At 45.1% G+C, this 15,143-nt stretch overlaps 1 protein-coding gene across 1 annotated transcript; it reads right to left on the bottom strand.

The window, feature by feature from the left end:
* Window positions 1–7,958: 7,958 nt before the first annotated feature.
* On the bottom strand, window positions 7,959–15,049 carry LOC311138664 (protein phosphatase 1 regulatory subunit 15B-like). Its single transcript, XM_084173444.1, has 2 exons — window positions 12,120–15,049; window positions 7,959–10,054 (listed from the first exon to the last, which is right to left on the bottom strand). The coding sequence occupies exons 1-2, from the start codon at window positions 14,139–14,141 to the stop codon at window positions 9,860–9,862; spliced, it is 2,217 nt and encodes a 738-aa protein (XP_084029570.1). The 5' UTR covers window positions 14,142–15,049; the 3' UTR covers window positions 7,959–9,859.
* Window positions 15,050–15,143: the final 94 nt, after the last annotated feature.

Genomic DNA, 15,143 nt, shown 5'->3' with positions numbered 1-15,143 from the left:
GTTGGGTCATTGTCCTGTTAAAAAACCAATGATAGTCCCACTAAGCACAAACCAGATGGGATGGCATATCGTTGCAGAATGCAGTGGTAGCCATGCTGGTTGAGTGTGCCTTGAATTCTTAATAAATCACCAACAGTGTCACCAGCAAAGCACCCCCACACCATCACACCTTCTCCTCCATGCTTCACGGTGGGAACCACACATGCGGAGATCATCTGTTCACCTACTCTGCGTCTCACAAAGACACGGCGGAAGAACCAAAAATCTCAAATTTGGACTCATCAGACCAAAGGACAGATTTCCACATGTCTAATGTCCATTGCTCGTGTTTCTTGGCCCAAGCAAGTATCTTCTTCTTATTGGTGTCCTTTAGCAGTGGTTTCTTTGCAGCAATTCGACCATGAAGGCCTGATTCACGCAGTCTCCTCTGAACAGTTGTTGTTTAGATGTGGCTATTTGAAGAATCTCGAATATAAAATATATTTTAATTTGTTGAACACTTTTTTGGTTACTACATGATTCCATATGTGTTATTTAAAAGTTTTGATGTCTTCACTATTATTCTACAATGTAGAAAATAGTAAAAAATAAAGAAAAACCCTGGAATAAGTAGGTGTGTCCAAACCTTTGACTGGTGCTATATATATACACACTACATTACCAAAAGTATTTGGACACCTGCTCGTCAAACTTCTCATTCAAAAATCATGGCTATTAACATGAAGTTGGTCCGCCCTTTAATGCTATAACAGCCTCCACTCTTCACGGAAGGCTTTCCACTAGATGTTAGGACATTGCTGCGGGGACTTGCTTCCATTCAGCCACAAGAGCATTAGTGAGGTCGGTCACTGATGTTGGGCGATTAGGCCTGCCTCGCAGTCGGCGTTCTAATTCATTCCAAAGGTGTTTGATGGGGTTGAGGTCAGGGCTCTGTGTAGGCCAGTGAAGTTCTTCCACACTGATCTCGACAAACCATTTCTGTATGAACCTCGCACGGGGGCATTGTCATGCTGTAACAGGAAAGGGCCTTCCCCAAACTGTTGCCACAAAGTTGGAAGCACAGAATCGTCTAGAATGTCAATGTCTGCTGTAGCGTTAAGATTTCCCTTCACTAGAACTAAGGGGCCTAGCCCGAACCATGAAAAACAGCCCCAGGCCATTATTCATTTTCCACCAAACTTTACATTAGTCACTTATACATTCGGAGTAAAAGTAAAAGTATAATTAATTTCAAATTCCTTATATTAAGTAAACCAGATGGCACAATTTCTTACTTTTAGACTTTTACTCAAGTATGACAATTGAGTACTTTTTTCACCACTGCAAAAATATAAACGTAACATGTAAAGAGTTGGTCCCATGTTTCATGAGCTGAAATAAAAGATACCAGAAATGGTCCACATGCACAAAAAGCTAATTTCTCACAAATTTTGTGCACACATTTGTTTACATCCCTTTTAGTGAGCATTCCTCCTTTGCCAAGATAGTCCATCCACCTGACAGGTGTGGTATATCAAGAAGCTGATTAAAGAGCATGATCATTACACAGGTGCACCTTGTGCTGGGGACAATAAAAGGCCACTCTAAAATGTGCAGTTTTGTCACACATCACAATGCCACAGATGTCTCAAGTTTTGAGGGAGCGTGCAATTGGCAAGCTGACTGCAAGAACGCTAGCCCAGGACCTCCACATCCGACTTCTTCACCTGCGGGATTGTCTGAGACCAGCCACCCGGACAGCTGATTAAACTGTGAGTTTGCACAAGCGATTAATTTCTGCACAAACTGTCAGAAACCATCTCAGGGAAGCTCATCTGTGTGCTCGTCGTCCTCACCAGTGTCTTGACCTGACTGCAGTTTGGCGTCGTAACCGACTTCAGTGGGCAAATGCTCACCTTCGATGGACACTGGCACGCTTGAGAAGTGTGCTCTTCACGGATGAATCCCGGTTTACACTGTACCGGGCAGATGGCGTCGTGTGGGCGAGCGGTTTGCTGATGTCAACGTTGTGAACAGAGTGCCCCATGGTGGCGGTGGGGTAATGGTATGGGCAGGCATAAGCCACAAACAAAATAGACAATTGCATTTTATCGATGGCAATTTGAATGCTCAGAGATACTGTGAAGAGATCCTGAGGCCCATTGTCGTGCCATTCAAATAAAATAAAATAAAATTGTATTAGTCACATGCGCCGAATACAACAGGTGTAGACCTTACCGTGAAATGCTTACTTACGAGCCCTTAAGAAAATATTTACTAAATAACTAAAGTTTAAAAAAATTGGGGGGGTATCAATGTAAATAGTCCGGGTGGCAATTTGATTAATTGTTCAGCAGTCTTATGGCTTGGGGTAGAAGCTGTTAAGGAGCCTTTTGGACCTAGACTTGGCGCTCCGGTACCGCTTGCCGTGCGGTAGCAGAGAGAACAATCTATGACTTGGGTGACTGGAGTCTTTGAAAGAAATGTGGACCTTCCTCTGACACCGCCTAGTATATAGGTCCTACATGGCAGGAAGCTTGGCCCCAGTGATGTACTGGGCCGTACGCACTACCCTCTTCATCTGCCTCCATCACCTCATGTTTCAGCATGATAATGCACAGCCCCATGTCACAAGGATCTGTACACAATTCCTGGAAGCTGAAAATGTCCCAGTTCTTCTTCATACTCACCAGACATGTCACCCATTGAGCATGTTTGGGATGCTCTGGATCGACGTGTACGACAACGTGGTCCAGTTCCCGCCAATATCCAGCAACTTTGCACAGCCATTGAATAGGAGTGGGACAACGTTCCACATGCCACAATAAACAGCCTGATCAACTCTATGCGAAGGAGATGTGTCGCACTGCATGAGGAAAATAGTGGTCACACCAGATACTGACTGGTTTTCTGATCCACGCCCCTACCTTTTCAAAAAAGTATCTGTGACCAATAGATGCATATCTGTATTCCCAGTAATGTGAAATCCATAGATTAGGGCCTAATGAATTGATTTCAATTGACTGATCTCCTCATATGCATGTTGCCTTTTTATTTTTGTTCAGTATATATACTGAGTGTACAAAACATGCTCTTTCCATGAAATAGACTGACCAGGTGAATCCAGGTGAAAGCTATGATCCCTTATTGATGTCACCTGTTAAATCCACTTCAATCAGTGTAGATGAACGGGAGGAGACAGGTTAAGGAAGGATTTTTAAGCCTTGAGACAATTGAGACATGGATTCTGTATGTGTGCCATTCAGAGAGTGATTGGGCAAGACACAATATTTAAGTGCCTTTGAACAGGGTATGGTAGTAGGTGCCAGGCACACCAGTTTGAGTGTGTCATGAACTGCAACACTGCTGGGTTTTTCACGCTCAACAGTTTCCTTTGTGTATCAAGAATGGTCCACAACCCAAAGGACATCCAGCCAACTTGACACAACTGTGGAATGCTTTCGACACCTTGTAGAGTCCATGTCCCACCGAATTGAGGCTGTTCTGAGGGCAAAAGGTAGAGGTGCAACTCAATATTATGAAGGTGTTCTTAATGTTTTGTACACTCAGTGTGTATTCGCTCCGTTCCCAAACACATATCCCACACCCATTTCTACGACTCGGTAATGATTGAGATTGGAGCAGAGGTGAAGACGAAGGGAGGGAGGGAGATATATGCAGTTGTTGTTGTAGTTCTGCAGCAGTGCTCTGCATAGAACCACTGTATTCACTCCACCCTGCTCAGTATTCTACTGAAATACCCAAAGCAGGCTGTATGTGTGTGTGTGTGTGTGTGCGTGTGTGTGCACTGAGACGTGCTTAAATTCCTGATCACACCCTCTGCCGGAGCGGGTGCATTAAGCAAGCACTGCAGCAATAACCCCACTCCCTGCAGAAACACACACACACACTCACAGCTCAGCAAAACCATAACAAACGACATCTTGCAGTCAACGTAGGAAAACAACCATTAGTCAACCAAAGGAAATGCAGGACAACAGTTCTATTTACCTTCTACAAATCAATCAACACACAGCAATCAGCAGAAGAGGTGGAGGAAAAGCGAGAGTGAGGGGAGAGAGGGGGAAAGAGAGGGAAAGAGAGTCAGTGGAGAGAGAGGGAGAGAGAGGGAAAGCGAATCAGGGGAGAGAGAGGGAGAGAGAGGGAAAGAGAGTGAGGGGAGAGAGAGGGAAAGAGAGGGAAAGAGATTGAGGGGAGAGAGGGAGAGAGAGGGAAAGAGAGGGAAAGAGAGTGAGGGGAGAGTGAGTGGAGAGAGAGGGAAAGAGAGAGAAAGAGAGTGAGGGGAGAGTGAGTGGAGAGAGAGTGAGGGAAGAGTGAGAGAGGCAGACAGAGACACAGTGAGAAAACAGCCAAACAGACAGCAGTGTTGTCAGCAGAGGTGCTTGGGACAGAGGAGAGGGAATTCATTCGAAAATACGTCTCTATTCTGGGGATCATTTCAGGCCACACCCCTGGTAGGGGGCTAGGAATCACCCTCAGAACACAGTGTGACCTGACAACAGACAGGACGTGTGTGGAGTGTGTGTGTGTGTGGGAACGTGCATGTGTGTTTGTGTGTGTGTGTCCATCCACACGCATTCATAGAGAAGAGTCAAAAATCCAGTTTAATGCCTAAATCAGAAGCACCTCACCTGCCAGCAGCTGCCAGGGTCTCAAAGAAACAACACACACACACACACACACACACACACACACACACACATACTACAATACCCTAACGCTAAGAGCATTAAAGGGTCAGTCTAATTCCTCCATCACTGTCAGGGTGTATTAATGCCAATGTTAATCAGACACCTAGAGCCTCACACACACACACACATACACTCACACACACACACACACACACACACAGCACACAGGACAACCGCCTGTTGAAGTCAATAACGCTTATCCTCTGAATCAAAGTCCACCTCATCCCCCCTGCTTTGCCTCAGATCGGCTCTGCCAGGCTTGTCTGGGATAGGATTGGATGGGCTTAGTCCTGCCATGAGGTGTTTAACATTCAGCAGAGCACTACTAAACAATACCCATCAACATGCATGGGATTGGAGTGTAATAGCAAGTATTTTGTATGTGTGAATGTATATGCAGAGTGTGTGTGTGTGTGTGTGTGTGTGTGTGTGTGTGTGTGTGTGTGTGTGTGTGTGTGTGTGTGTGTGTGTGTGTGTGTGTGTGTGTGTGTGTGTGCATTAGAAGAGGTGGTGGCACTGCTGGGGTCCCTGACTGACAGACTGTGCCCATCTGCAGCAGGGCCCCAAAACTGGCACCAACAACCTGGCAACTGGTGCCAGCCACATCTGAGCCCCCAAACCCAACCACAACCATTACTTCAACCCTTAGCCAACCTCTATCCCTCTGACCAAACCCTGTTTCTGTAGTATGAGAGAGCAAACACTGTGTGCATGAATATAGACACAGTCTTATGACCATCAACACAAAGCAATACACAGTATGCATTAAAACAAATACACACAGATAACAGTGTAATGGACAACACACACACTCACTAGCGCTCCCTCTCACTAGCTTGTTTATGTAAAACCAAGACATGTTGCAAATGCATTGGTGCACACACACACACACACACACATACATTTTATGAATCTGCGTGTCCCTTACCAGCCACTTGCTGATGTGTTCAGCGTGTCCCTCCTTCCTCCTCTGTAGTCAGTCAGTGAGGGTGTCAGACAGTCAGGCTAGAACAGTGTACATCCATCCATCTGGAGAGCAGAGAGCAGCAGGCGGTCGGTCGGCCAGGTTAGACAGCAGGAGATGGGAGAGAAGAGAGAGTGTGACCAGGCAGAACACACTGTCTATCTATCCCTCCAAGTCCTCACAATAACAGGGGAAATACAGCTCTCAGTCAGTCAGAGAACCAGAGAGAGAGAGAGAAACAGAGAGAGACAGATAGAGACAGCAGCCCCAGTAGCTACAGGCACCAGTGTGACTGAGCAGGGATACAGGACAATAACAGGCATCGTCAGGAAAGGATGGATAAAGGAGGAATGAGGGGAAGACGAGGAGGAGGGGGAGCGACCGAGTGATGCAATGGAGCATGCCCAGTCGAAAATACCAGGGTATTTAAATGTCACATGACCCCATCCAGGCTGCAGTCATTCTGTAAGCAGTGAAGATAGAGAGAGATGGAGGGGAGCAGAAGGGAGGGAGGAAGACAGAGAGAGGGAGGGAGGGGGAGAGAGTGATTTTGGGATCAGTGGTGGGTGGTGATGTCACGGCTGTTCAATCCCCCTTTCATTAGAGAGAGAGAGAGAGAGAGAGAGAGAGAGAGAGAGAGAGAGAGAGAGAGAGAGAGAGAGAGAGAGAGAGAGAGAGAGGGAGAGAGAGACCTGTAATCTCATCCTAAGCACCACCCCCAGGCATCCCAGTCAACCAATGAGATGAAAGTATTGGTCAGTCCCTCCAGGATGTCCCTGCAGGAGAAGCACATTACCTCAGAAGAATAGAGATCTCAGAACGACAAAAGAAGAAGAAGGACAAAAGGAGAGCAGCTAACAGACAGTGGAATGGTAAGAACACAATGCAAATCAGACTTTGAGCATAAAGGCCACATTCGTCATATGAGAAAATATAGACTAATCTCAACTGAACTGGTTCAGATTTGATCAGTTCTTCATATTTTGATAATATTGTAACCACAAAAACCGGGAAGGACATACACTCATTAAACTAAAGAAATCTGCATCCAGCAATTAACATAATTTGGGTGTATCCCACTACACATTTTCACAGTTTCTACCAATAAATGAACACATACTTAGTGTATGCTATTTGGTTTGCAAAAAAGTATAGTGCAATGAATTTCAATTCATTCATATACAAATTGGTCATGTTATAACACTGCAAATCACAATTAGCTGATAACCATTGCACAGTGACAGTTCTCTCCATTCCATAGACTGGTCGTTTGTCTCTATCGACTGGTCCTCTCCTACTGTTATGACAAGCAAGAGCGACCTCTAGTGGTTGAGAATGATGACTTGAGAATATGGCTCCCTCCTGTGGGCATAAGTAACCACAACAAAATACCACTGACAATATCTTATCCCACTAAAAGGATTGCTATCCATAATGTGTAAAGGATCTGTATAAGGATTTGTTTATCTGCATATATTCAGCCACCAATCTCATACCTTGTTTTGAATGCCTCTACTAGGATTGGGGCCAATACCGCCTCAAAAATATGCAAATCTTTCTAAAATCTTTTCCTGGAGGAGTATGCCTGTGATGTTTTGGGGAGACTGTCTATGTCTGACAGCTGTGCATGTTCTTACCTCCTACTGCACCTTCACATTGCTGACTGGCTCCAGTTGCTAGGGATTGCACTACCACTGACTCTATATTAAATACTGGGGCCTAGTACAGGTCCGGTGCATGCAAAGTTACAGGATGTTCAGAAAGAAATGTGTTGTGTAAAACTGATGTTACTGTGTCTGGTAGAAAGGGGATCACTATATCATTGGGCTTGTTCAACATTACAGCCGACAGTGCAGGCAACTTCCAACTGACTGATCTATAAATCACCTTGCTTAAATAACTACTCATTATTATTCGTAGATCAGTCAGTCAGTCACCATTTACCCACAATGCATCATGGATTTGATGCTCTCGAACATAGCCATCGTGTTTGATGGCGCAGTACCGTTTTGGGGTCAAGTGCCATTTTATGATGAAGATGATCATCATAATCTGGTCATCTGGTGTCGCCAGGAAGAAAAATGGGTCTTCCAGAGCTGTCTGTCCTCCATCTCCTCCTCCCTCCAGTGTCGGTGGGTGTCAACATTCAAACCAAATAAGACCAGAAAATTATTCTTTAATACTAGGAGATGTGGGAGAAGAAAAGAGATAAACATCGTTCATAATTCAATATTGATTTATTTTCACTGAATATTAATTCTAAATGTATATTATAAGGAACAGTGTAGAACTACTAACTCATCCTAAACTGTTTTACAAAAATAAATCAATTTCATGTTAATTGTACTGACTAAAATAACACCAAGTTAAATGAGTTATATTCTTAATTATCCGAGCACATCTTTTATATATTTTATTTTCTCCATCATACTGAGAATCACTTCAGAACAACGTGCATTTCACATCCCTGCTTTCTTTCCACCTGGTCACACCAGAGGTTAACTCTTCAGCCACAGCGGAGACATTAACCCCTCAAAATGAGTAACACAACACTAGGTCTGTACAGGCATGACAGGGTTAATAAATAGTGGGGATAGGTAGTCTATAAATGGAGACGTCTTAGATTGCTTGCTTTCTTCGTCTCCTTTCCTAGATGACCACTGATGGACGCAAGCTCTAGAAAAGTGAACACATTGAAGGAAACCTATTGGTGCAAACTGTAAATAGATTAAAGCAATATTGTTTTGTTAGAGGAAACCACAGTGATGACTAAGGGAGGTAGACGAGGAGGAGGCCACTAAAGATGCAAGGATCATGCAAATAATTTCACTTCACCCTTACCCATAAGCATTCACTTCAGCAAGAAATAGTCAGAGAGGACCTCTACTGATCGTTGGCTTGCGGCCAGAGATTTTTTTTTTGTTGTGTCTTGGACATTAATGTATAGGCCACAAGCAGAGCAATGCTATTGTCTATTCTATGATGGTTAGTGTATTCATACTGTGGGCTGTAATGAGGAAGTAATAAGTGCCCTCTGTCTGTCTTTCTGTCTGCAGGTGTAAATACAGGAAGAGCCAGTTAGGGGCGTCTTTGTCTTTGTAGGTAGTTAATAATACACATACGATAGAACTGAAGTCAATGGCTATTGAACGAAACCAGGAACACACCGCACCAACACAGGCTTGGTTTCAACACTTTACCATCAATACAGTTTAGAGGCTTGCTTTACACATCAACATACTGTAGGTTTACACCCTCTGCTTATGATAAAATCAAATAGAACACTTTCAACGTTAATGTGTACTCTGCATGTCATGGTTTACAGGAAGCCTCAAATTTTTTATTTTTCTTCTGTTATTTCAAACCAGGTTTGTTTTCCAAAAGCTCTTAACCAACCCGATTCAGCTCCGGGGAGCAGTGTGACATTTGCTCAGGGAGATTATACTGAACCTCTGTTAAATACTGAACATGACAGTAGCCAGGCCTGGGATCAGATTAACATGAAACTGAGAACACTACAGAGCAGAGACCCAGATGGCACATGTCAGAGAGAAGGACAGCACAACTCCAAAAGGTGCAGTTAAATCAACGGGATAAAAAAATCGAAGCAATTTTAAAACTAAAGATAAAGAACAGTCTTGACTGAAGTGTCTCGAGTAGAGCTGCGTTTCTGTCAGGTTACTGAGCACACAGCCCAACACGACCTGCTCTGTGTTCCACTGAATTTATCCCACTGGAACCAGTAAGCCCTTATACCTTCACATTACCAGTACACCTTTACCAGTATACCTCCTAGTTAGCAGTATGCAGTCATCTTGAATCACATTATAAATTAGGTCATCACTCCACTGAGGTTAAATAAAAACAAAACAGCAAATGATCAGGAAGAGGGCGGTGAAGAGAGAAGTCTATTGTCAAATCTTCTCCAACACCCCAGACTGACGGTAAGGGGGGTCAGGAGGGATGGGTGAGGGGGGTATGGGGTTTCTCAACCGCTCTGATGTAGTCTTTTCTACACGTCCAGGTTGAAGATGAGGTTTGGGGGTCAGTGGTGGGGGTTGACAGGGAAGGGGAGAAGGGGATGCAGCATGACTTAGAAGTTCTGATGCATTCTGTTGAAGATGGGATTGGTGTTAGAGGGGTCACAGAGAAACAGGACTGATGATCAGCAGTGTTGTAGGACATTAGGGGTCAGAGGTCAGGATCAGCTGTGGTGCTGTAGTCTCTGGTAGACGGCGAGGCGGAAGGTAGGGCTGAAGACGTAGCTGATGCCGTCCTCCACATCCTGAACGCGCCGGAGGAAACGAGCACGGTCTCTGGCTAGCTCCTCCCACGGCCCGCACCGGTCCTCATCGTCCTCGCTGGCGTAGAACTCCTCCACCTCGTCACGGAAACACACCTGGAATGCGACAGAACATAAGTCAGCTCAACATAGACTACAACCTCCTCACTAAAACACACCTGCTACGGAGACATGTGACAACAGATATCTCAACTTCCAACACGTCACTGAAAATTACATTAACTTTTTTTGAACGACATCGCTAAACACCTGGGGGATATTTAAAAAGCATACCTGGGTTATATTCCTAAATATTCTGAAAGAACTGCAGGACACAATGCATCCAAAACCCAGAACTACAATTATGTCCAAAAACACTTTCATTTGAAACCGCAGGCCTAAACCCTGGCATTCACACACAAGGAAAAACACACTTGCTCCAGCTCTCTTCAGATTATTTTTTTTTAACTCACTACACATCTATCCTACTACATCAGCAACCATTCGGGCAGAAGCAGAAAGTGGAGAGGCGAAGTGAGGTAGAGTTAAAGAGTGGGAGAAGCTGAATTAGTATCACCATGAAATGGCTGTTTGATGGATGGCCCGTAGCGCATTAGAGACACACTAAATTGCCTCCATAAGCAGCAACCCACTGAGTACTGCAGACTGGGGCTACTAACATACAGTATTCAGAGCTGAGGTTCTTAACTAAAGATGAAAGACACTGGAATCTGCACAGCATGGGATAGAGGGTTGGGAAAATGTTGTAGGAGCATTGCGAGAAGGTTATGAGCTGATGCACCAAGCCAGAGAAGGGAAAAAAATAAGGCCATCAGAGAAATTCAAGAAATGTCTTTCCCTCCCTCTGTCTTGCCCAGTTAGCACTGTTGCTAAGTAACATGGCAGTTCTGTGCTCCTAATAGGAGGGTAATGTAATAGAAAGGGCATGGAGAATGAAGCCAGAGCATTTCAAAGACATCTGTGGGATTTTGCTGATTGTTGATTAAGTCTACTCTCATGGTGATTATCTTCCATTCCACTGACTTGGACAGGCACGTTTCACAGCTCTCACTGCTATCGGTCTAACAGCTGTCAATTTGCTGTACTACTGTCTGCTTAAGCTACAGCCCAGCCCTATGACTAACTACAGCCCAGCCCTAAAACAGTGCATCAGTGTTTTGTTACTTGTCATGTTTTGTGTTTTTTTGTGGACCCCAGGAAGAGTAGCTGCTGCTTCTGCAAAAGCTAATGGGGATCCAAATAAAGATTGCAAAAATCTCTGAAGCTGGAGGCTTATCTCCCTCACTAACTTTAAGCATCAGTTGTCAGAGCACCTTACCGATCACTGCATCTGTACACAGCCCATCTCAAATTTGCCCACTCAACTACCTCATCCCTATATTGTTATTTATTTTGCTAATTTGCACCCCAGTATCTCTATTTGCACGTCATCTCTTGCACATCTATCATTCCAGTGTTAATACTAATTGGAATTATTTTGCACTATAGCCTATTTATTGCCTTACCTCCATAACTTGCTACATTTGCACACACCTTATATATATATTTTCTGTTGTATTTTTTGACTTTATGTTTTGTTTTACCCCATATGAAACTCTGTGTTGTTGTTTTTATCGCACTGCTTTGCTTTATCTTGGCCAGGTCGCAGTTGTAAATGAGAACTTGTTCTCAACTGGCTTACCTGGTTAAATAAAGGTGAAATAAAATAAAAAATAAACAAATAAACCACGTGACTTCACCTAGAAAAACTCTGGTCACATCACCTCACTCACATGGTCAGGAAAAACTCCTTGACCCATCTATGAATGATTAAAAGGGGAGTAGCAGAGTGTAACATACTGTTATAATACAGCAAGTACACTACAGGAGATAAAACACTTCCTCTTCAGCTACTCATTTACAAATACAGCAGTTTCTGACTGCTGAGTGGGAAGATTAATCATTTTATGAGTCAATGGATTTCCACATTTTACAACAGTCACAAGAATGCGAGTGACCAAGGTCCACGGATGACAATGTGACTAATAAAAAGTAAGAATAGGCCTACCTACAATTTTAGAAAAAACATTATAAGGAAGAGATGTACAACAGTGTATGTAACATTATTTAGGCCTATGACGAACTCTCCACTAGAGAGAGCAGTGTCTGAAGTCATACTGACCCTTTTTACTGTGACACAGCCCATGGTGGTGGTCTCTGGGATGGCGAGGGTCTCTGAGAAGCCACTGTCTAGCCTCTCCTCTGCCACCTCTTTCCTGTACTGGCTCTGTCCCTGGCCCTGTTCATGACGGGGGGAGCATGGGGTTGTCTTGCTGCTCCTCTTACAACGTGTCCCTGCACCTGCTTTTGCCCCTGTCCCAGTCGGCTCTCTAGTCCTGAGCGGGACCTGGAAGTTGAAAGGGCTGTAGGGGTCTGAGGGGAAGCTGAAGGAGTTCCACAGCCTCAGGCTCTCAGCCTCATCCACCTCACTGCTGCAGGACTCATCCCCAGAGCCAAACTCCTCTGCAGGAGAGGGGGAAGAGGGGTTGAAGGGAGAGGGGGGTTGCTCTGGAGGTGAGGCTTGAAGGGAGCAGGCTGCTGCGGCTGTAGGTGTGGACAGGATGGTCCTAGGGGTGGTGTTGAGGGGGGCGGTAAAGTTCTGGGGGTTATAGGGATCCCTGCTTTGGCACAGCGAGTTCCACAGTCTCTCTGTTTCTGAGTCTGGCGGCTCTGAATCAGACGCATTCTCCTCTTCTTCATCATCATCATCATCTTCATCCAGTGCCTTGGAATCTGAGAATTCTGACGAGCCATCACTATCGAAACCATCGTCATCCTCGCTGAGCAAGTCGTCTGATTGGCTGTCATCGCTGCAGGGGCTGCCCATGATGTAGGCAATAGCCTTGTTACTGCACTGAGGTGTGGAGGGGGGCGGAGCGGCCGCCGTTTCCTCTTCCTCAGAGTCTGTGACGTCCGAGTCCTCAACCTCTTCCTCTCCTTCCGTTCCTCCAGTGGCGGCCATCTCACCCTCTTCTCTCTCCTCTAAGGCCTCTCTCTCTGGCTCCCTCTTCTCAGAGTTCCCCTGTGTTGGTGTGTCTGTCTCTTCTTTTATCTCTGTGATCCCCTGTAGCTCTTCACAGGGAAGCCTCAACATGTACAGTCTAGAGGTAGAGTGTTCTTCTTCCAGACTGGAATAGCCATTATCCTGGTCAGGGGTGAGAACTGCCAACTCACTGCAGGCAGTGACAGCTGCAACACTTACAATATGACTACTGATACAGACTGTTACTCTGTGATCTAAGGGGAGACCATCAGGGCTAGGGAGAGATTCTGTCCGGGTGGCCGTTTGAAGGCTTCCATTGTCCTTTGGCTCCTCTTTGTAGCAGAAGGGTCCAGTCCTTTCGCCATCATTGCACTGTACAAACAGCTCTGTTGGCATGGTAACTGCGGCCTTTGTGCCACACTCTGGTTGACGACAATGGCCGTTGCTGCTGTGATTGTGTGCCTCAGTCCCTTCTTTGCTCGATGACAAATTTGACAGCAACCCTTGAGCATAGTCATCGGTTCCCCAAAGCCCGCCCCACCAGTTACTAGCGATACTACGCTTTGCCCTTGCTGTCACCGCGTCTGATGACAAACTGTCCCCGGCAAGTACGTGCCCTTGCTCGGCGTGTTTCATTTCCTGAGACGACGCTGCGTTCAACAAAACTTGACTGAGAAAACCGGTTGCGAGGTATCCTACCGGAGTTTGTTGCCTTAAATGTAAGTCAATTTCAGCAGCATTTCGAATCCCTAACTCGCTAAGAAAATCTGCTGTCAACCAACTCATACTACTATTACCTGACACTGGTAGCCAAAGGCGTCCATGCTGGTATTGCAGGTACGATAGGTGGTGTGCATGGTGCGGAGTTCCAGGCAAGATGTCCAGTTGTCCTAAAAACGCACTTTCTGCCTCTACAAAGTTCTGCTTGAAATCCCCACTGACCCATCCTGACACACTGTCGGACAGGGCAGGAGTCCGAGGGCGCCCTGGTAAATACTTTTGCAGAAATGACAGGGCGGGCCTAGAAACCACGGAGAACATGCCCATCCACGAGCTCTCCTGGTTTGGTTGCTGGAGAGAGGCCACTCCATGCCCGGCGGGAGTGGATGGAGGCGTCTGCACCCCAGAAAAGTGTTCCCCGCGATTCATGTTCCTAAACATTCTTAATACTGGTTTGTGGACAACAAAGTCACTATGCAAGAAAGCTAAATTAATAATGTTTTAATAAAGAACACCGCTTGCACTTGTGCAGTTTGTCAAAGCTTTTTGGTTAGCTACTGTGCTAGCTAACTAACTTAAGTACACGTCCAGGACAATGTTAACACGTTGTTATGAAACAACTATTTTGAGAGTGCAAAAATAAATATGAAGACCAAACTTTAGTCTGGCAATCATGGATAGCAAGAACTTGCAACTTGATAGTTAGTTTTCACAGCTGTTAATAGGCTAGGTAGCTAGCTAGGTAGCTAACGTTATCTTGATTTGATATCATCTGTTCGTTTCGTTGGCAGTTGTTAGCGACAAATCTGATAATATAAATGCAGCTATTAACTTGGTGTGCACTTCAGAGCACTGTCCATAGTTAGAAGTGAAACATCTATTACGGTCCCTTATCCATCACGGAAGGCTAGCAATAGCATATCGGTTAGCTGTCCTTGGGTTCCTGAATCCCATCGTCCATGTTGTCCGCGGCTCTCATATTCTTTCGAGCAGTAAGCTTTGTAAAAACAGCGGTCGAGACGGTAGAAACGGAGCAGAGACTTGACGAGTCATAACATAGGGATAAACCCAGGTGAAACGATGATATGCAAGCCATTTTGGTCTTGCTTGGAGAAAAAGCTGGTTGGATTCCAGAACGTAACTAAAACTAAGTTAGCTGCTAACATTAACCGAGGTTTTGCACAATCCGTGATCAGAAAAATAGTTCAAATTCATTCGCTACAACGAACCTCATCGAATGACACCGTAAGACAAATACTAGTCTTATCTAGATATCAACGGCTATCTAGATATCAACGGCTATGCAAAAATTCAGGCTATCTTTCTCCCCTTTTCACAATCGTTGTTGCATTTCCTTGTACGGCCAGTAGTTTACCCGCTTTTCACAAGAGAATGTCGTCAGAAACGTTAGGGGACGTCGTGAAAGAGCCTTTGTAGAACTGT

Source organism: Coregonus lavaretus, assembly GCF_964263955.1.
Source record: "Coregonus lavaretus genome assembly, chromosome: 12".
In the NCBI taxonomy this organism is placed as follows: Eukaryota; Metazoa; Chordata; class Actinopteri; order Salmoniformes; family Salmonidae; genus Coregonus; species Coregonus lavaretus.
Note: the sequence above shows the minus strand (reverse complement) of the source record. Positions and strands in the feature narration are given on the sequence as shown.